This window comes from Talpa europaea (assembly GCF_964194135.1).
Source record: "Talpa europaea genome assembly, chromosome: 15".
Classification (NCBI taxonomy): domain Eukaryota; kingdom Metazoa; phylum Chordata; class Mammalia; order Eulipotyphla; family Talpidae; genus Talpa; species Talpa europaea.
The window spans coordinates 80,980,389-80,994,588 of NC_140083.1; the positions used below are offsets into that span (position 1 = coordinate 80,980,389).

General features: G+C 38.1%; 2 protein-coding genes across 2 annotated transcripts; both read left to right on the forward strand.

Annotated features, from left to right (window-relative positions):
- Nucleotides 1–3,759: 3,759 nt before the first annotated feature.
- On the forward strand, nucleotides 3,760–4,695 carry LOC311184975 (olfactory receptor 6C76-like; the record flags this gene model as incomplete). The annotated part of the gene is made up of 1 exon (XM_084255310.1): nucleotides 3,760–4,695. One exon carries the CDS (start codon nucleotides 3,760–3,762, stop codon nucleotides 4,693–4,695), a length of 936 nt encoding a protein of 311 aa, XP_084111436.1.
- An 8,566-nt stretch (nucleotides 4,696–13,261) lies between these two features.
- On the forward strand, nucleotides 13,262–14,200 carry LOC311185527 (olfactory receptor 6C74; the record flags this gene model as incomplete). The annotated part of the gene is made up of 1 exon (XM_084256152.1): nucleotides 13,262–14,200. The coding sequence occupies one exon, from the start codon at nucleotides 13,262–13,264 to the stop codon at nucleotides 14,198–14,200; it is 939 nt and encodes a 312-aa protein (XP_084112278.1).

Consider the following 14,200-nt stretch of genomic DNA (forward strand, 5'->3'; position numbering starts at 1 on the left):
GTGCCCTTTGTTATGCAGCTGGTGGCTCACACACTCTCTCCGGCTGCACATTCTGCAGACTGCCTCATAACCCTGAAATTGCACACGTGATAGGTGAGTGTTCCTTCCTACTGTTAAACCCCGTCACAGGCTAGTCACAGGCCATCAGGGCTATTCAGCAGAATACACTCTCAGGGAAATCTTCACTCTAGTGCAGGGGAAAGCAAGGGAGATCTGGCTTCCCCAGCATCCTGGCACAGTTCCTGCACACTTGCCTACCCCTTTAATGGTCCCTGTCGTTCCCAGCGCCGGAGGCAATGGTCTTCACTTCCCAGCTCTGACCCACATGTGACTCTTCCTCCAGCAGCTCTCACTGTGTCCACGAAGGGAGGCATGACTCAAGGGTTCTGTCATTCTGCCATCTTTCCCCTCTCCTCTTGTGTGAGTGTTGTTAAAGCTATCTATAATCTTAGTGAACAACTCTTTTTGTTCTGGATATATTTTCTAAAATCCTGAGTTGTCTTAAAATTTTTATCCCCAAATCTCTGTTAAATACTTGCTTCTACTTTATGTAGGTCTCTGAGATACAGCCTTTCCATCCTGCATTCAGATGCTCGGTCTCCTAGGCAAGTGCATCGCCTTAATTGCTTTTTCCAAGAAGGGTGCTGTGGCTTTAATTTTGTTTGTTTCTCTTCTTTACTTTACTCCATTACAGGTGAGGGAAGGAGGGGATGTATCAGTCTTGGTGGGGAAGAAGGATTATTCTAGACAGAGAGGTTTACCTTGCTTCGTTTTCCCTCCACTGCAAAGCAAACTCTGCTTCAGGGAGTCCAAATTCCAGAACTCTGTGTCCTTGTTGCTCCTGTGGCTGGCGCAGCGTGGGCTGTGTACAGATTACAGCCGCCCTTGCAGATCTCAGTGCAGAGGGGGGTAGGACTCTGCCTCTGACACTCCAAAGCAGCCAGATTCTCCATGATTGAATCAACATCGCAGCACATGGAAGCAAGCAGGTCTACACTCACCCATTGCTGAAGAAAATTTCCTCACGCAAGTTCTCCATACCCACACAGTCTCTGCCAGTGTCCAAACTGTTTGGCTGGCACTGCCGCTCCCTGGCCACAGTTCCCTCGCTCTCTCCCCCTGTTGCACCACCGCAGTATGTCACCAAACTCAGAGCAAGATTTCTGGGTTTCAGTTGACGATTGCCAGTGATGACTTGGTGAGTTTTCCCATTTTTATAGGACAATGGACAAAGGGATAGGAAACTTGTCTTGTATTATTTTCAAATTAAAGTGTAAGGAGTTTGGTTGTTTTGGTGTGCTGGGCTGGTTGGGAGGGATTTTGGCAGATGATCTGATTGAGGTTCGGTGGAAGTATCTTATGTCTTGATAATGAGTAATAGTGGAAAGATAACAAGATACAGCAAGATGAATGAGGAGTTTGGGAAAGTTCAGTCTGAAGAGAGAAGAGTAACACAAATGGAGATAAATGGACAGATTCAGAATTTGTGTAGGACGTAGAGGTGGCAATACCTGCTGTGGGAAATGAGCAGCAAGGTAAGAAAACTAAAGCCCTGGTCAGTAGGAACCAAGGAAGGCATCATTTTTCTTCTGATATATTTCTCATAAATCCATGAGAGTTCACTTTTTTTTTTTTTAAGATTTATTTATTTATTTATACATGCACTGGGTACAGTCAGAAATATGGGAAGGTGAGAGAATTCACCAGAGCCAGAGCGGGGAGCAGAGCAGGCAGACCAACAAAATAAACTGCTGAGGGGAGCAGCGGGTGCGGCAGGAGAGGTCTGCGTGCCATGTGGGACCCTCGCTGGCGGCTGGGGATCGAACCTGCGCTGCAGAGCTTGCGGGCAGCTTCACAGCCCAGCGCTGAACTGCTGCACCACCAGGGGAGGTCTGAGAGTTCACTCTTAGTTTCCTTTGTTCACACTGTTTACCCTACCTAAAATGTCATATTCTACTTACTAATCTGTCTCCAATGTCTTGCTAATCCACGCTTTCTTACAAATCTTCCCCAACTGGCCCAAATCCTAGAAAAATCTTCACTCCTGGTCTCCTTTGCCACATACCAAAATCAGGATCATTTGCCTTTAAGTTTATGACACTGTATATTGCTATATTCATTCATGCATTCTGTATCCTCAATAAATTGGTAAATTACAATATTCAAGGATGTTACCTTGACTTCAATTCCTCAGTGTATTGCAGTGCATTCTCCATGGACCTGTGAAAATATTTTAGTAAATGTTTGCTACTTATAATGAAGTCATGAAAGATGAAATTTGGCCTCATGGGATGAAATGCTTATATCTATTGTTTCCATGACATTTATTTTATTAGGTGCTAATCGATTCTCAAACACACAATTTCATTTCAATTAGCATGGTCTTTTACTCATATTATTTTGAGACAGTATTACCTTGAAGTGTTTGAGCACACTCAGTCACTGGTCATTACAGTAAAATTGACTAGAGTTTCTCCTCTGTATTCTCCTGAGTAGAGGTACATTACAGTTCTGCTGTAACTTGGCCTCTCCATCAGTTAAGAAGGAATGAGCAAATAGAAATCACCATTTCATCTGAATTAAAAAACACTCTCAATGGCAGTTTTTTTCTTTATATCTTTCCTTGCTGTCTTATCTCCTCCCTCCTCTGTTTTCTTTTTCTTCTCCATTTCATTTTTCCTCTCTCTCTGATCCCTGACTCACTATATTTTACATTTCACTTAATTATTTTCTTCACTTTTTCAAAAGAACATCCTGTGGAAACATTGAATTTGCTCAATTCTGTTCAAATCAGACATACTGGGCCTCCCTGGTGGCGCAGTGGGTTGAGCACTGTGCTGTGAAGGGGTCTACAGCCTCTGCAGCGCGGGTTCAATTCCCAGCCAGCCAGGGACCTACCCACATAGCGTGGCAGACCTCTCCTGCCTCACCCGCTGCTCCCCTCAGCAGTGTCTTTGGTCCACCAGTGTCTTCTGCTCCCTGCTCTGTCTCTAGTGAATTATCTCACCCTCATGTGCCTCTTATCTGTACCCAGTTCTTATAGAAATAAATAAATCTTTTAAAAAAATCAGACGTACTGTGCAATCAGTCAGATCTAGTGTTGGAATGAGAAATGGTAAATGTGAAGAGAAGAGACAAAGAGATAGAAATCAGGACAGAATACAGCACACTGAGTGATAACATTTTTAAAAAAGAATCAAAAAGCATGAGATCTAATATTGATTAGCTGAGTAAATATCCCAAAAGGCCACCAACTGCAAAACTTATAGTCATGATTATATTGAATTAATTCCAATATTTATCTGAAGCCAAAGCTGGATTTCTGTTTTCAGTCATCATCATCTTGCATCTCTTCCACATGAACTGCCTGCTCTTTGACTCAATGAAATTTATGTAATCTTCAGTCAGGATGAATGTTGAATAATATGACACTTGGATTCTCACATACTAAGAAAAGAGGAAATCAGTTTTTTTCACATGTAAATTCACCTTTTTACATAATTATAATAAATATAACTAAACAAGAACATAAAGATGACATATGAGATGGGGAAAAATATTTTCTCAATGTGTACAAAGGGACAGATTTTACTACAGTGTGTCTTACAGTAATAATTTCAGGAAAGTGTACCTTTCCTCCAGATAATCAGTAGAATTACTAGTATTTTTACCTTGGTACTGTCATATTTTACCACTAGATCCTTTACATATATTTCTCTCAATATTTTTACTAGAGCAGAAACAGATCAGGAGACAACAATGGAAAATCGTACAAAGGTGACGGTGTTTATCTTAGTAGGACTGACAGAGGATCCCGGATTGAAGATCGTGCTATTTATCTTCCTGTTTCTCACCTACTTGCTAAGTATCTCAGGCAACTTGATAATCATCACCCTCACTTTGCTGGATTCTCATCTCAAGACCCCCATGTACTTCTTTCTTCGAAATTTTTCCTTCTTAGAAATCTCATATACAACAGTCTGCATCCCAAAATTGCTCGCCAGCATGGCCACTGGTGACAAAACCATTTCTTATAACTGTTGTGTAACTCAGTTATTTTTTGCCTTCCTTCTTGGCGCATCTGAATTTTATCTCCTGGCAGCCATGTCCTATGACCGCTACGTGGCCATCTGCAAGCCCCTGCACTACACCACCATCATGAACAGCCGGGTCTGTCTTCAGATGGTGCTTAGCTGTTGGCTTACTGGTTTCCTCATCATCTTTCCAGGACTCATCTTAGGCTTACAGCTGGATTTCTGTGACTCCAACATCATCGATCACTTCTGTTGTGACACTGCTCCTCTCCTACAAATCTCCTGCACAGATACACAGTTTTTGGAAACCATGAGCTTCATCTTAGCTTTGGTGACCCTCCTGATGACTCTGATTTTAGTCCTTCTATCTTATACATACATTGCCCTGACAATTTTAAAATTTCCTTCTGCCAACCAGAGAAAAAAGGCTTTTTCGACTTGTTCTTCTCATATGATTGTCATCTCCCTCTCATATGGCAGCTGCATTTTTATGTACATTAAACCCTCAGCAAAACAGAGGATATCCTTAATGAAGGGAGTTTCAGTGCTCAATACCTCAGTGGTCCCACTTTTGAACCTTTTCATTTATACGCTAAGGAACCAGCAGGTGAAACAAGCGTTTAAGGATTTGCTACAAAGAGTTTTGTCATTATCAAAATGAAATCACAGTGAGATACATAAAAGAGATTATTACAGAAAACTGCAAAACAAATACCCACATTTGGTCTGAATTTCCTTTACTCTGCTACGTCCTTTCGCTTCTTTCGGAAGTCCCATGATGTTTTCATTAGTAATTGATTCTCAATCATGCCCTTCCTTTCAAAATCAAAATTTTGTTTTTATTTTCCATTATAAATATTCTCATATTTGACCCTTCCTCTCTATTCTTTCACTGAAGTGCAAATAATAAATGAAAGTTTCACCAACTTTATGTATCATTTCATGAGGTGATTATTCTCAGATGTGCAATGTATTTTGTTCTCTTATTTAGTGTTCTATAAAATAGAATGTCTAAAACAACTTTATGATGTGGCTTTTCTAGAATTTTTTTGTCTTACCATGGATTTTTATTTCCCGTTACAATTTTCAGTTGTTTTTCCCTTTGAATATATTTAAAAGTAGGAATTTGATCTTAAAATATGTTATTCTTTGTCTAAGAAAAAAACTAGCCTGTACCCTTAAATCTTATATACTATAGTATACAAATTCATAAGGCATATTATCTCTATATTATGTTTGGTCTTCTATAAGTAAAATTTGAATCATATATGTGCATTAGACCTTGGCAACTTTTTTTTTTTTTAAAGATTTATTTATGCATACAAGAACAGGGGTACAGACCAGAGGGTGGGGGGTGAGAGGATTCACCAGAGACAGAGTAGGGAGCAGAACAGGCAGATTGACTGAAATACACTGCTGAGGGGAGCAACCAGTGAGTCAGGAGATGTCTGCTGCATCATATGGGTTGCTCCATGGCCGGCTGGGGATTGAACTCATGCTGGAGAGGCTGCAGATAGCTTCAAAGGCTGCGTCTTAACCTCATGCACCACAGGGAGGCCTGATCTTGGTAACTTTGATTAAGACTAAAATACAGTCTGAGGAGATCACATTTGATATTTTTTGTCAGCTAGTCCTCATTCATCTTAGAACTCTGTTCCTTGAACTCTACATCTATAACACAGTAAAACCTAGATCTTTTTTAAGAGGTTAAGGCTAATTAGAATAATATAACAGTTAATGGATTAAAAGAGGAATGTTAATTATGAATTTTTTTTAATTTCACATTTTTTGTATATCCTCTTAGGAAAACAACAGTGAAATAGACCACATAAGCCCTTTTATTTAGAAGCATATAACTAGTGGTATTCAATGACTATGATAGGGGAATATTAGTGTTCTGTGGTGGGCATAGAGTAGCAACGAACATTTGAAGAGGTGGGAACCTATACCCTTAAATCTTACATACCATTATAACCCAATGCTATGTCAATTAAAAAAAATGTAATTTAAAAAATATAGAGATAATTGGGGATAAAAGAAAAACTAGTCATGACAGGTAAAAGAAAATCAAATTAATTATTTTAATTGGACCAAGTACTGATAATAAGACAGTAATCAGTAGTAAATGTTGAGGAAAAGGACATATATTTTAAAATTATTTAAAGCTATTTAAAAATGTCTGTATGTACCAACCATTTTATAGGAAATAAAAACACAGATAAGCATATTAAATTATACCATAAAAATCCAAAATATTCATTTTAGAATGCAGCATAGTCTATATTAAAATAGCCCTGTTGCTTCAGAAGGACCAGGATTAAGAACCAGAAGTTTCCAGAAGTATAAGGAACAAAAAGTATCATTCTAGATAGAAGAGACATCAAGTGAAACAGGTAGACTTCAGATTGATACTAATTTCTACTAATCTGATATTATTTTAACAAAAATTTGCATTTTAAAGGGGATTGAATAGTTAAAAAATGTGTTGAATATGATGTAGTCAATGGATTGTATTTTCAAATCCCTCATCTGATAGAGTCAAATAATGGAATATACAAGAATGAAATATGATATCTGTGGTTTGTTTTAAAATAGTGCTCCAAAATTATAATGTTTATAACACTTGAATTTAAAATAATGTATTCCTGAGTGTTCATTATACTATTCTTTGTATTGTTTATGATTACCAATTTACAAAATCAATATTTTAGGATAAAATATAAAGGTGGAAATAAGGTGACTGACATTGTTAATGTGCTAGTTTACATTATGTTCCTTAACTATTAACCAATCAATATTGGAAATACTTTGTTAATTATCCATGTCATTTTTGGGTATAATGTACTAAAAAAGACAGTCAAGGATAAAAGGGCAAACCAATAGTGTATTAATTCTAAAAAAAGTCCTATTTCTTTACCTAATAGTTATTGGAACTATAACCACAAAATTCTAAATATTGAACATTCCAATTTTTAAAACTACTGCTGAGGATACTAAGGACAATTATACAAGGATAGTAGTCACGATACTTTTTATTTTAATGAGAATTCCTTTCCAAATTCCTGCCTGCAATCTGCCCTTACAAGGTAGGATAGAAAATAACATTTAATGTTATTTTAATCATTAAGAAGAACTAGTATTTATTAAGTACTAATCTGTGCCATACACGGTCCTAGCTACCTCACCCCTGTGAAAATAGCCCATTTGAAAATAAATAAGAAACAACAAGTGTTGGTGAGTATGTGGAGAATGTTGGTTGATTGCAGACTAGGCCAGCCTTACAGCAAACAGTTTGGCATGATCGCAGAAGGTTAATGCTAGAGCAAGTCCACTCCTAGGTATTATTCTGAGGAATGCAAAAACATGCATTTGAAAGGATATGTGCTCCTATGTTCATTGCAGTACCATTTGCAATAGCCAAGTTATGGAAGCAACCTATGCGCCCAAGGACAGGTAACTGAATACAGAAGATGTGGCCCAGACACACAATATATACACAATATATAATCGCCTTACAAGAAAAGTGAGAAGGGGTTCTGACACTGGAAAAGATAAAAGGAAAAAATATAAGACATTGAACAACAGGATCAATAGTAATACATAATCAAAATTATAAACAAGAATAATGAGACAATAAACATTAAAAGGGAGAAAGAAGACAGAATCTATATAATCAAATCATTGCTACCAGCACAAAATACACTCAGACACAGAAAGTTTGCTATAACCACAGTGCAAAAACCGTGTTAACCAAACACAAAAACCTAGGATAATGACATACAGAAGAAATGAAGAAACCGAGAGAACCAGGAAGGAAAGCTATCTAAATAAAAATTTGGATAAATAGAATGATTTGTACATATTATAATTTCAGATTTAAAGACAAAGACTTAGAGTGAAAGGTTGAAGCAAAGTATATCAAACCAATAACACTGAGAGAGAAAAAGGAAGAAACTACTATTTCTAAATCTGATAAATTAGACCTTCAGCCAAAAAAGGCAACTAGGAACTAAGATGTGTACGACATCATGATCAAGGGGACAATTCATCAAGAAGCTAAAATGGACATGAATATACACATACCCCATACAGGAGCCCCCCAGAATATAACTCAACAACAATCAGCACGAAAGCAACTCATTGACAGCAACACAATAATAGTAGAAAATCTCAACACACCACTTACACCCATGGATAGATCATAAAGACAGAAAGTAAACAAGGAAATGAGGTCTTTAATGAAGCTTTGAACTTAGTAGACAACTATAAAGTTTTCCATCCCCAAAGAATTGAATATACATTCTTTGAAATGTACAAGAAACTTTCTCAAGGAGAGGTCAGATGCTGGGACAGAAAATGTCTCAAAAAAATGAAGCATTGTCCCTCATGGGTAGAACACCTAACAAGTATTCAGGAACTGGATACCAGGGAGAATCCTGATGCATGGGGGTGACAAAGAAGCACACCCCTTGCATGTCAGAGACCCAACACTGCAGCAGGATGGGAGCAATCAAAAGCCAGACATCTGAGTGGCAAACATGTCTGAGAGGAACATGGGGAGGCAGCAGTCTAGGTGAGATTGAGATAGCATGGCTGCAGCCTGGCAGGGGCCCTGGAGTGGGGAGAGTAGAGACATGGCAGAAGCCCACATGCTTGGGGAAGATGAAGCACAAAGTACAGAAACAGGGTACGCCACATGATGGAGAGGAAAACAGCCACTTGGGATCTCTCCAGGCAGGAGCAAGTATACCACAGTCACTCAGTCTGAGATCCGGGACCCTAAAGAAGAATGACTTTGGGGTCCTGCCTGTGAACCGGGTCTCCCCAAAGACATCCATGACTAGCTGCTACCCCAGAACTTCCATCCCTCCCTACTAATAACAGAAGCTGTAAAGAACTCTACAGCTACTGATCAGGGAGACCAGTGGGAGGCAGAGGGGGGACTGACCTAAAATGGAGGCCGTGGAGGACTGACCTAAGATGGCGGCTCTGAGAGCAGCCGCCGGTCTCCTAATCAGAAAACATTTCCTGCTGACACGTACATGCTGCTGTGTCTCTACACTTTTCCTATCAATGAATTAGGAATAAAAGTTGTGAAAATCGGGCCTCTCCGGTGGCGCAGTCGTTGAGTGCCATACTGTGAAGCTGTCTGCAGCCTCTGCAGCGCCGGTTCGATTCCCCACCGCCCAGGGAGAACCCCACATGGCGCAGCAGACCTCTCCTGCCTCACCTGCTGCTCCCCTCAGCAGTGTCTTCGGTCCTTCTGCCTGCTCTGCTCCCCGCTCTGGCTCTGGTGAATTCTCTCACCCTCCCGCGCTTCTGACCGGTATACCAGTTCTTATATAAAATAAATAAATAAATCTTAAAAAAAAAAAAAAAAGTTGTGAAAATCCAGGCCTAGCAGTGTGAAAACTCCCCTGTGATCCACTACTCTCCCCCTCCCTTCAGCTGCTGGCGGAGTGTGGGCTCAAGTGGAAGACTGAAGATCCTTCCTCAGTTAGAACGATTTGAAAAAAATCATTTGATTTTTGAAAGCTTTGAAAAGCCCCTGAATGACTTCATACAGGGGACCAGCCCCATCGCACGCTCCAAACACACCTACAGATAGACAACGCCAGCCTTTGGGGCTGCATATTTTAACAGTAACTTTGGAATTAAGGGCAATAGTTAGCCCTGAAAGGGATAGTGAGCAGAAGGGAAAGGAGTGATGGTCAGGAGGACGGGGAACTGTTTGTCCAAGTGGTGCTGCTCACCTGGGGAGCGCAGGACTGGGAGGGGGAGGGAAGAATAGAAGAGAATATGGTGATGGTTCCTGGGTGATATAGTGGCAGGAGAGCTATGGGGACTACAAGGACATAAAAATTAATTAATTAATTAAAAGAGGGGGAAAAAAAGATGACCAAGCTCTATAAATGTGATCTCTGTTCTGTATTTTATACTTCAATAATTTCTTTAAACTGTCTGCTGTGTAATGCCTCAATGATTATAACGCTTATCTGTAAGAGCAGATACTTGTCATTTAAGTACCTAGAATGGCAAGTGGATTTGAAATGCAACTTTATGTAAAATCAATCAAATTTTCCTATAGATTGGTTCTGGGAATTTAGACAGCAGGTACAAACATTTGATTCTCAATTGTCTGTCTAGGAACTCATTCCGCTTCACTTCAGAGCTCTCTAAATCTGATCTTAAATGGATGAGATACCAATAAATATTTTTTTAATCAGTGATGACATGAACTTTGACTCTGATTTTGCTACTCAAAAAGGATGAATCTCAGAGGCTTAAAAAATGTATGTGTAATTATTGAATTCATCTCAGTTTAACATTTTAGCAATTAACCTTAAGATCTTTTCGGGACATAGATTAATGAATTGCATTTTTGTGATGTATATTTTGCCACAGACATAGAAAATGATATCGTTTTTCTTAAAAGTCATTATGGTTATCAACAAATTGTTGCCTCACAAAGGTCTTATCTTTTTTAACTAGAGTTTATGGAATACAGCTTTCTCCACTTGTGACTAGTTCATCCTATACAGTGTTCTCCAGGGTAAAGTTTACTTGTTTTTCAAAAATATTAAATCAATCCTCTTGAGACTAGTGGCAGAACATATAAAAAGGAATTATTTTGCTACTTGTAATCATAAAAACTAAAAGCCAAGCAATTGGGTTTCTCAAGGAGGACAGAAACATCTTAAAAAACAGAATGACCTTGAAAACTTATTATTTTATTCCTTTTTAAAAAAAAGTTTAAAAAAGATGTATATTTTATACATAATAAAATATGCTATGATTAAACAAAATATAAATTGGAGAACATTGTTTTAGAAATTGAGAAGAAAGGAAACTAGATAAATTTCTTGTCATGATAAAAATCTTTGAGCTTACATCCTTAGTGTGTTTTATTAGAACTAATGTACTTTTAAATGTGAACCCAAGATAAAGTAGGGATTAAAGAAAAAAAATGTTGGATAAACTACCCTCAGAAATTGCTTCTCTTCTAGGATTCATATCAAAAGCAGAGTCGGAAATGAAATTACTACAAGAGACAGTAAGGTTTGAAAAATTTGTGTTTTTATTTTAATCACAATAATTTATTTCATGAAGCTTGAAAAATTGATTCCAGTAGAGTCTATTGGCAGAGTTTGGCATGAAATTCAAAACTTTTTTTGCAAAGCAATTAAACTTTTTTTTTGCAAAGAAATTACTATTTTAAACGTAATACTGAATGAATTGATTGTTATCTTAGTAGGAAATCTTCATTTGGTAAGTATCTAATTTGAATAAATATCTGTTACAATATCCAACAGAATTGCAGCAATGTTCTTTGTGAAATAAATGTGCTGTTTCCTCCACATAATTATACATAATAGCATATGATTTTATTCTACATTGTCATTATGAATTATGACACTAGAATGATGAAATCATCCTGAACTTGGGAAATTATTGTTTTATATTTGTCAGTCATATTGAATTCAATAGAATTCAAACATGTCATGAACTTTCCAACTTTCATGTGCTAAACAAATGTCTTACTCTTTTCAAAGCCATAAATTGGCAAAGCAATCACAGAAGCCCTTGGGACTCTAAGAGTGGTTGGAAACAATAATCAGTCAATGTAAACTATTTTATTTACATTCAGTAAAATAATTACTGGGAAATTAGAAAGAAAAAATAATGTCAAGTAGCTTGTTACATTTTTTATTTTCAGTAATTTTAAAATTTAAATTCTGGCTAAAGACTACCCACATAAGAGTGCACCTCTGATTTTGTGTTTAGACTCTATGTAACTCATCTGTTGATTGAGGTTTTTTATTGTCATCTTTAATTTTTAAAATTTAAAAAATGTGGGCCTCCCTGGTGGCGCAGCGGGTTGAGCTCAGCACTGTGGAGCTGTCCACAGCCGTGGCAGCCTGGGTTCAATTCCCGGCCTGCCAGGGAGATTCCCACATGGTGTGGCAGACATCTCCTGTTCTGCCCGCTGCTCCCCTCAGCAGTGTATTTCGGTCAGTCTGCCTGTTTTGCTCCCCACTCTGTCTCTGGTGAATCCTCTCATCTCCCATGCCTCTGGCCTGTACCCAAGCTCTTGTACAAAAATAAATAAATCTTTAAAAAAAAATTTAAAAATGTACTTTTCAATGTACATTTAAATGTGATGAGTATTCATTTTACTATAAATGCCCAGAATATAGAGAATTCTAGAAAAATTATTAATTGATGGCATAAGAAAGAAAAAATATGTAAAAAGAGGTAAGAAAAAAGAGTTTTATTCTGCTGAAATAATTTCTAATCACTGGAAATATTTGTCTATTGTTTTAACACCAGATCTGGGCTATATGAAATGTAATAAATTAAAATACAATTTAACCTGGGACAAAGTTTTTCTTAAAGAAAAGATCGTAGTTTAGAAAAACTTGGCGATGCTTTTGAGGTGATCAATATGAGGACAGAGGCATGGTTGGAAAGAAGATTCTAAAAAATGGGAAACATGAAAAGGTTAACATAAATCTAATTGTTGTGTGTGACCAAAAAGAAAAAATATGGATATGATTAAGAGAGAAGAGCTTACCCTGGCAATAAGGACAGCCATACAGAGGGTGACACCAATACAAACCAACAGGCTTAACTAGCTGAAAGTTATTTTTTTAAATAGCTTGTTTTCTAGAACCTGCCAATGTGCCTAAAATACTCAAACATGCTACACAGCAATACAATTGTGTGACAATATCCTTGTAATCTTCTTTGGTATCTATCTTGAGAAAAGACACCATCCAGATGAGAGAGGAGTATATTTACATGCTCAGGGAAAGCACAACTAAGTGTTCTGAGCATTTAAATATTGACGTCTTCTGAGTGTTGGTAAAGTATTACATTTCCACTGGCTATGGTGGCAGATCTTTGGGCAAAGTTTATTATGATTTTAAAAGGTCCAGAGTCCACAATGAAATTTGACTGAGAGAACTGAAAAATCTACTCTTAAGATTAATAAACACAAAGATGTGTTTGACTCTTATCCCTCTGTAAAATTAGGATAATGAAATCTTCACACTTTTCCAAAAAGTTACTGAAGCTGTGTAGTTTTAAGATCTACGACCAAGGAGATAGTTACATTAAAAGTACATATTAACCATAAATAATTTCAGATGAGTATCTCTTACCAACTTTCCTCCTGGATTCTCACTACACACTACTTTTTTTTCTGTTTTAAATAACAGCCAACTATGAGAAACCACACCACAGTGACAACCTTTATTCTTCTTGGGCTGACAGATGATCCTCAATTACAGCTCGTCATTTTCCTTCTACTTCTCTTCACCTATGTGTTGAGTGCCACTGGGAACCTCACCATCATTGCACTCACCCTACTGGACTCACACCTCAAGACACCCATGTATTTCTTCCTCCGAAATTTCTCATTTTTAGAAATCTCATTCACGACTGTTTGCATCCCCAAATTTCTGGTCAGCATGGCCACAGGAGACAGGACCATTTCTTACAATGGCTGTGCGGCACAGCTGTTTTTTACTATTCTTTTGGGGGCAACTGAATTTTTTCTTCTGGCCGCCATGTCCTATGACCGCTACGTGGCCATCTGCAAGCCCCTGCACTACACCACCATCATGAGCAGCAGAGTCTGCAACTTGCTCATCTTTGCTTCTTGGTTGTCTGGCTTCATGATCATTTTCCCAGGGCTCATTATGGGTCTCCAGCTTGATTTCTGTGCCGACAATGCTGTAGATCATTTCTTCTGTGATGTTTCTCCTCTGCTGCAACTGTCTTGCACAGATACAAAACCAATAGAGTTAATAGAGCTTCTGTCAGCCATTTTGACTCTCCTGGTTACCCTGGTGTTAGTGATTCTCTCTTACACGAACATCATCAGAACTATTCTCAAGATACCGTCTTCTCAACAGAGAAAGAAAGCCTTTTCTACTTGTTCTTCTCACATGGTGGTCGTGTCCATTTCTTATGGCAGTTGCATCTTCATGTATGTGAAACCTTCTACTAAGGAGAAAGTGTCTTTAAATAAAGGGATAGCTCTGCTCAGCACTTCTGTGGCTCCCATGTTGAATCCCTTCATTTATACCTTGAGGAACAAACAAGTGAAAGATGCTTTGAAGCACATGGTCAAAAAGATGGAGATGTTGTCCATGCAATGA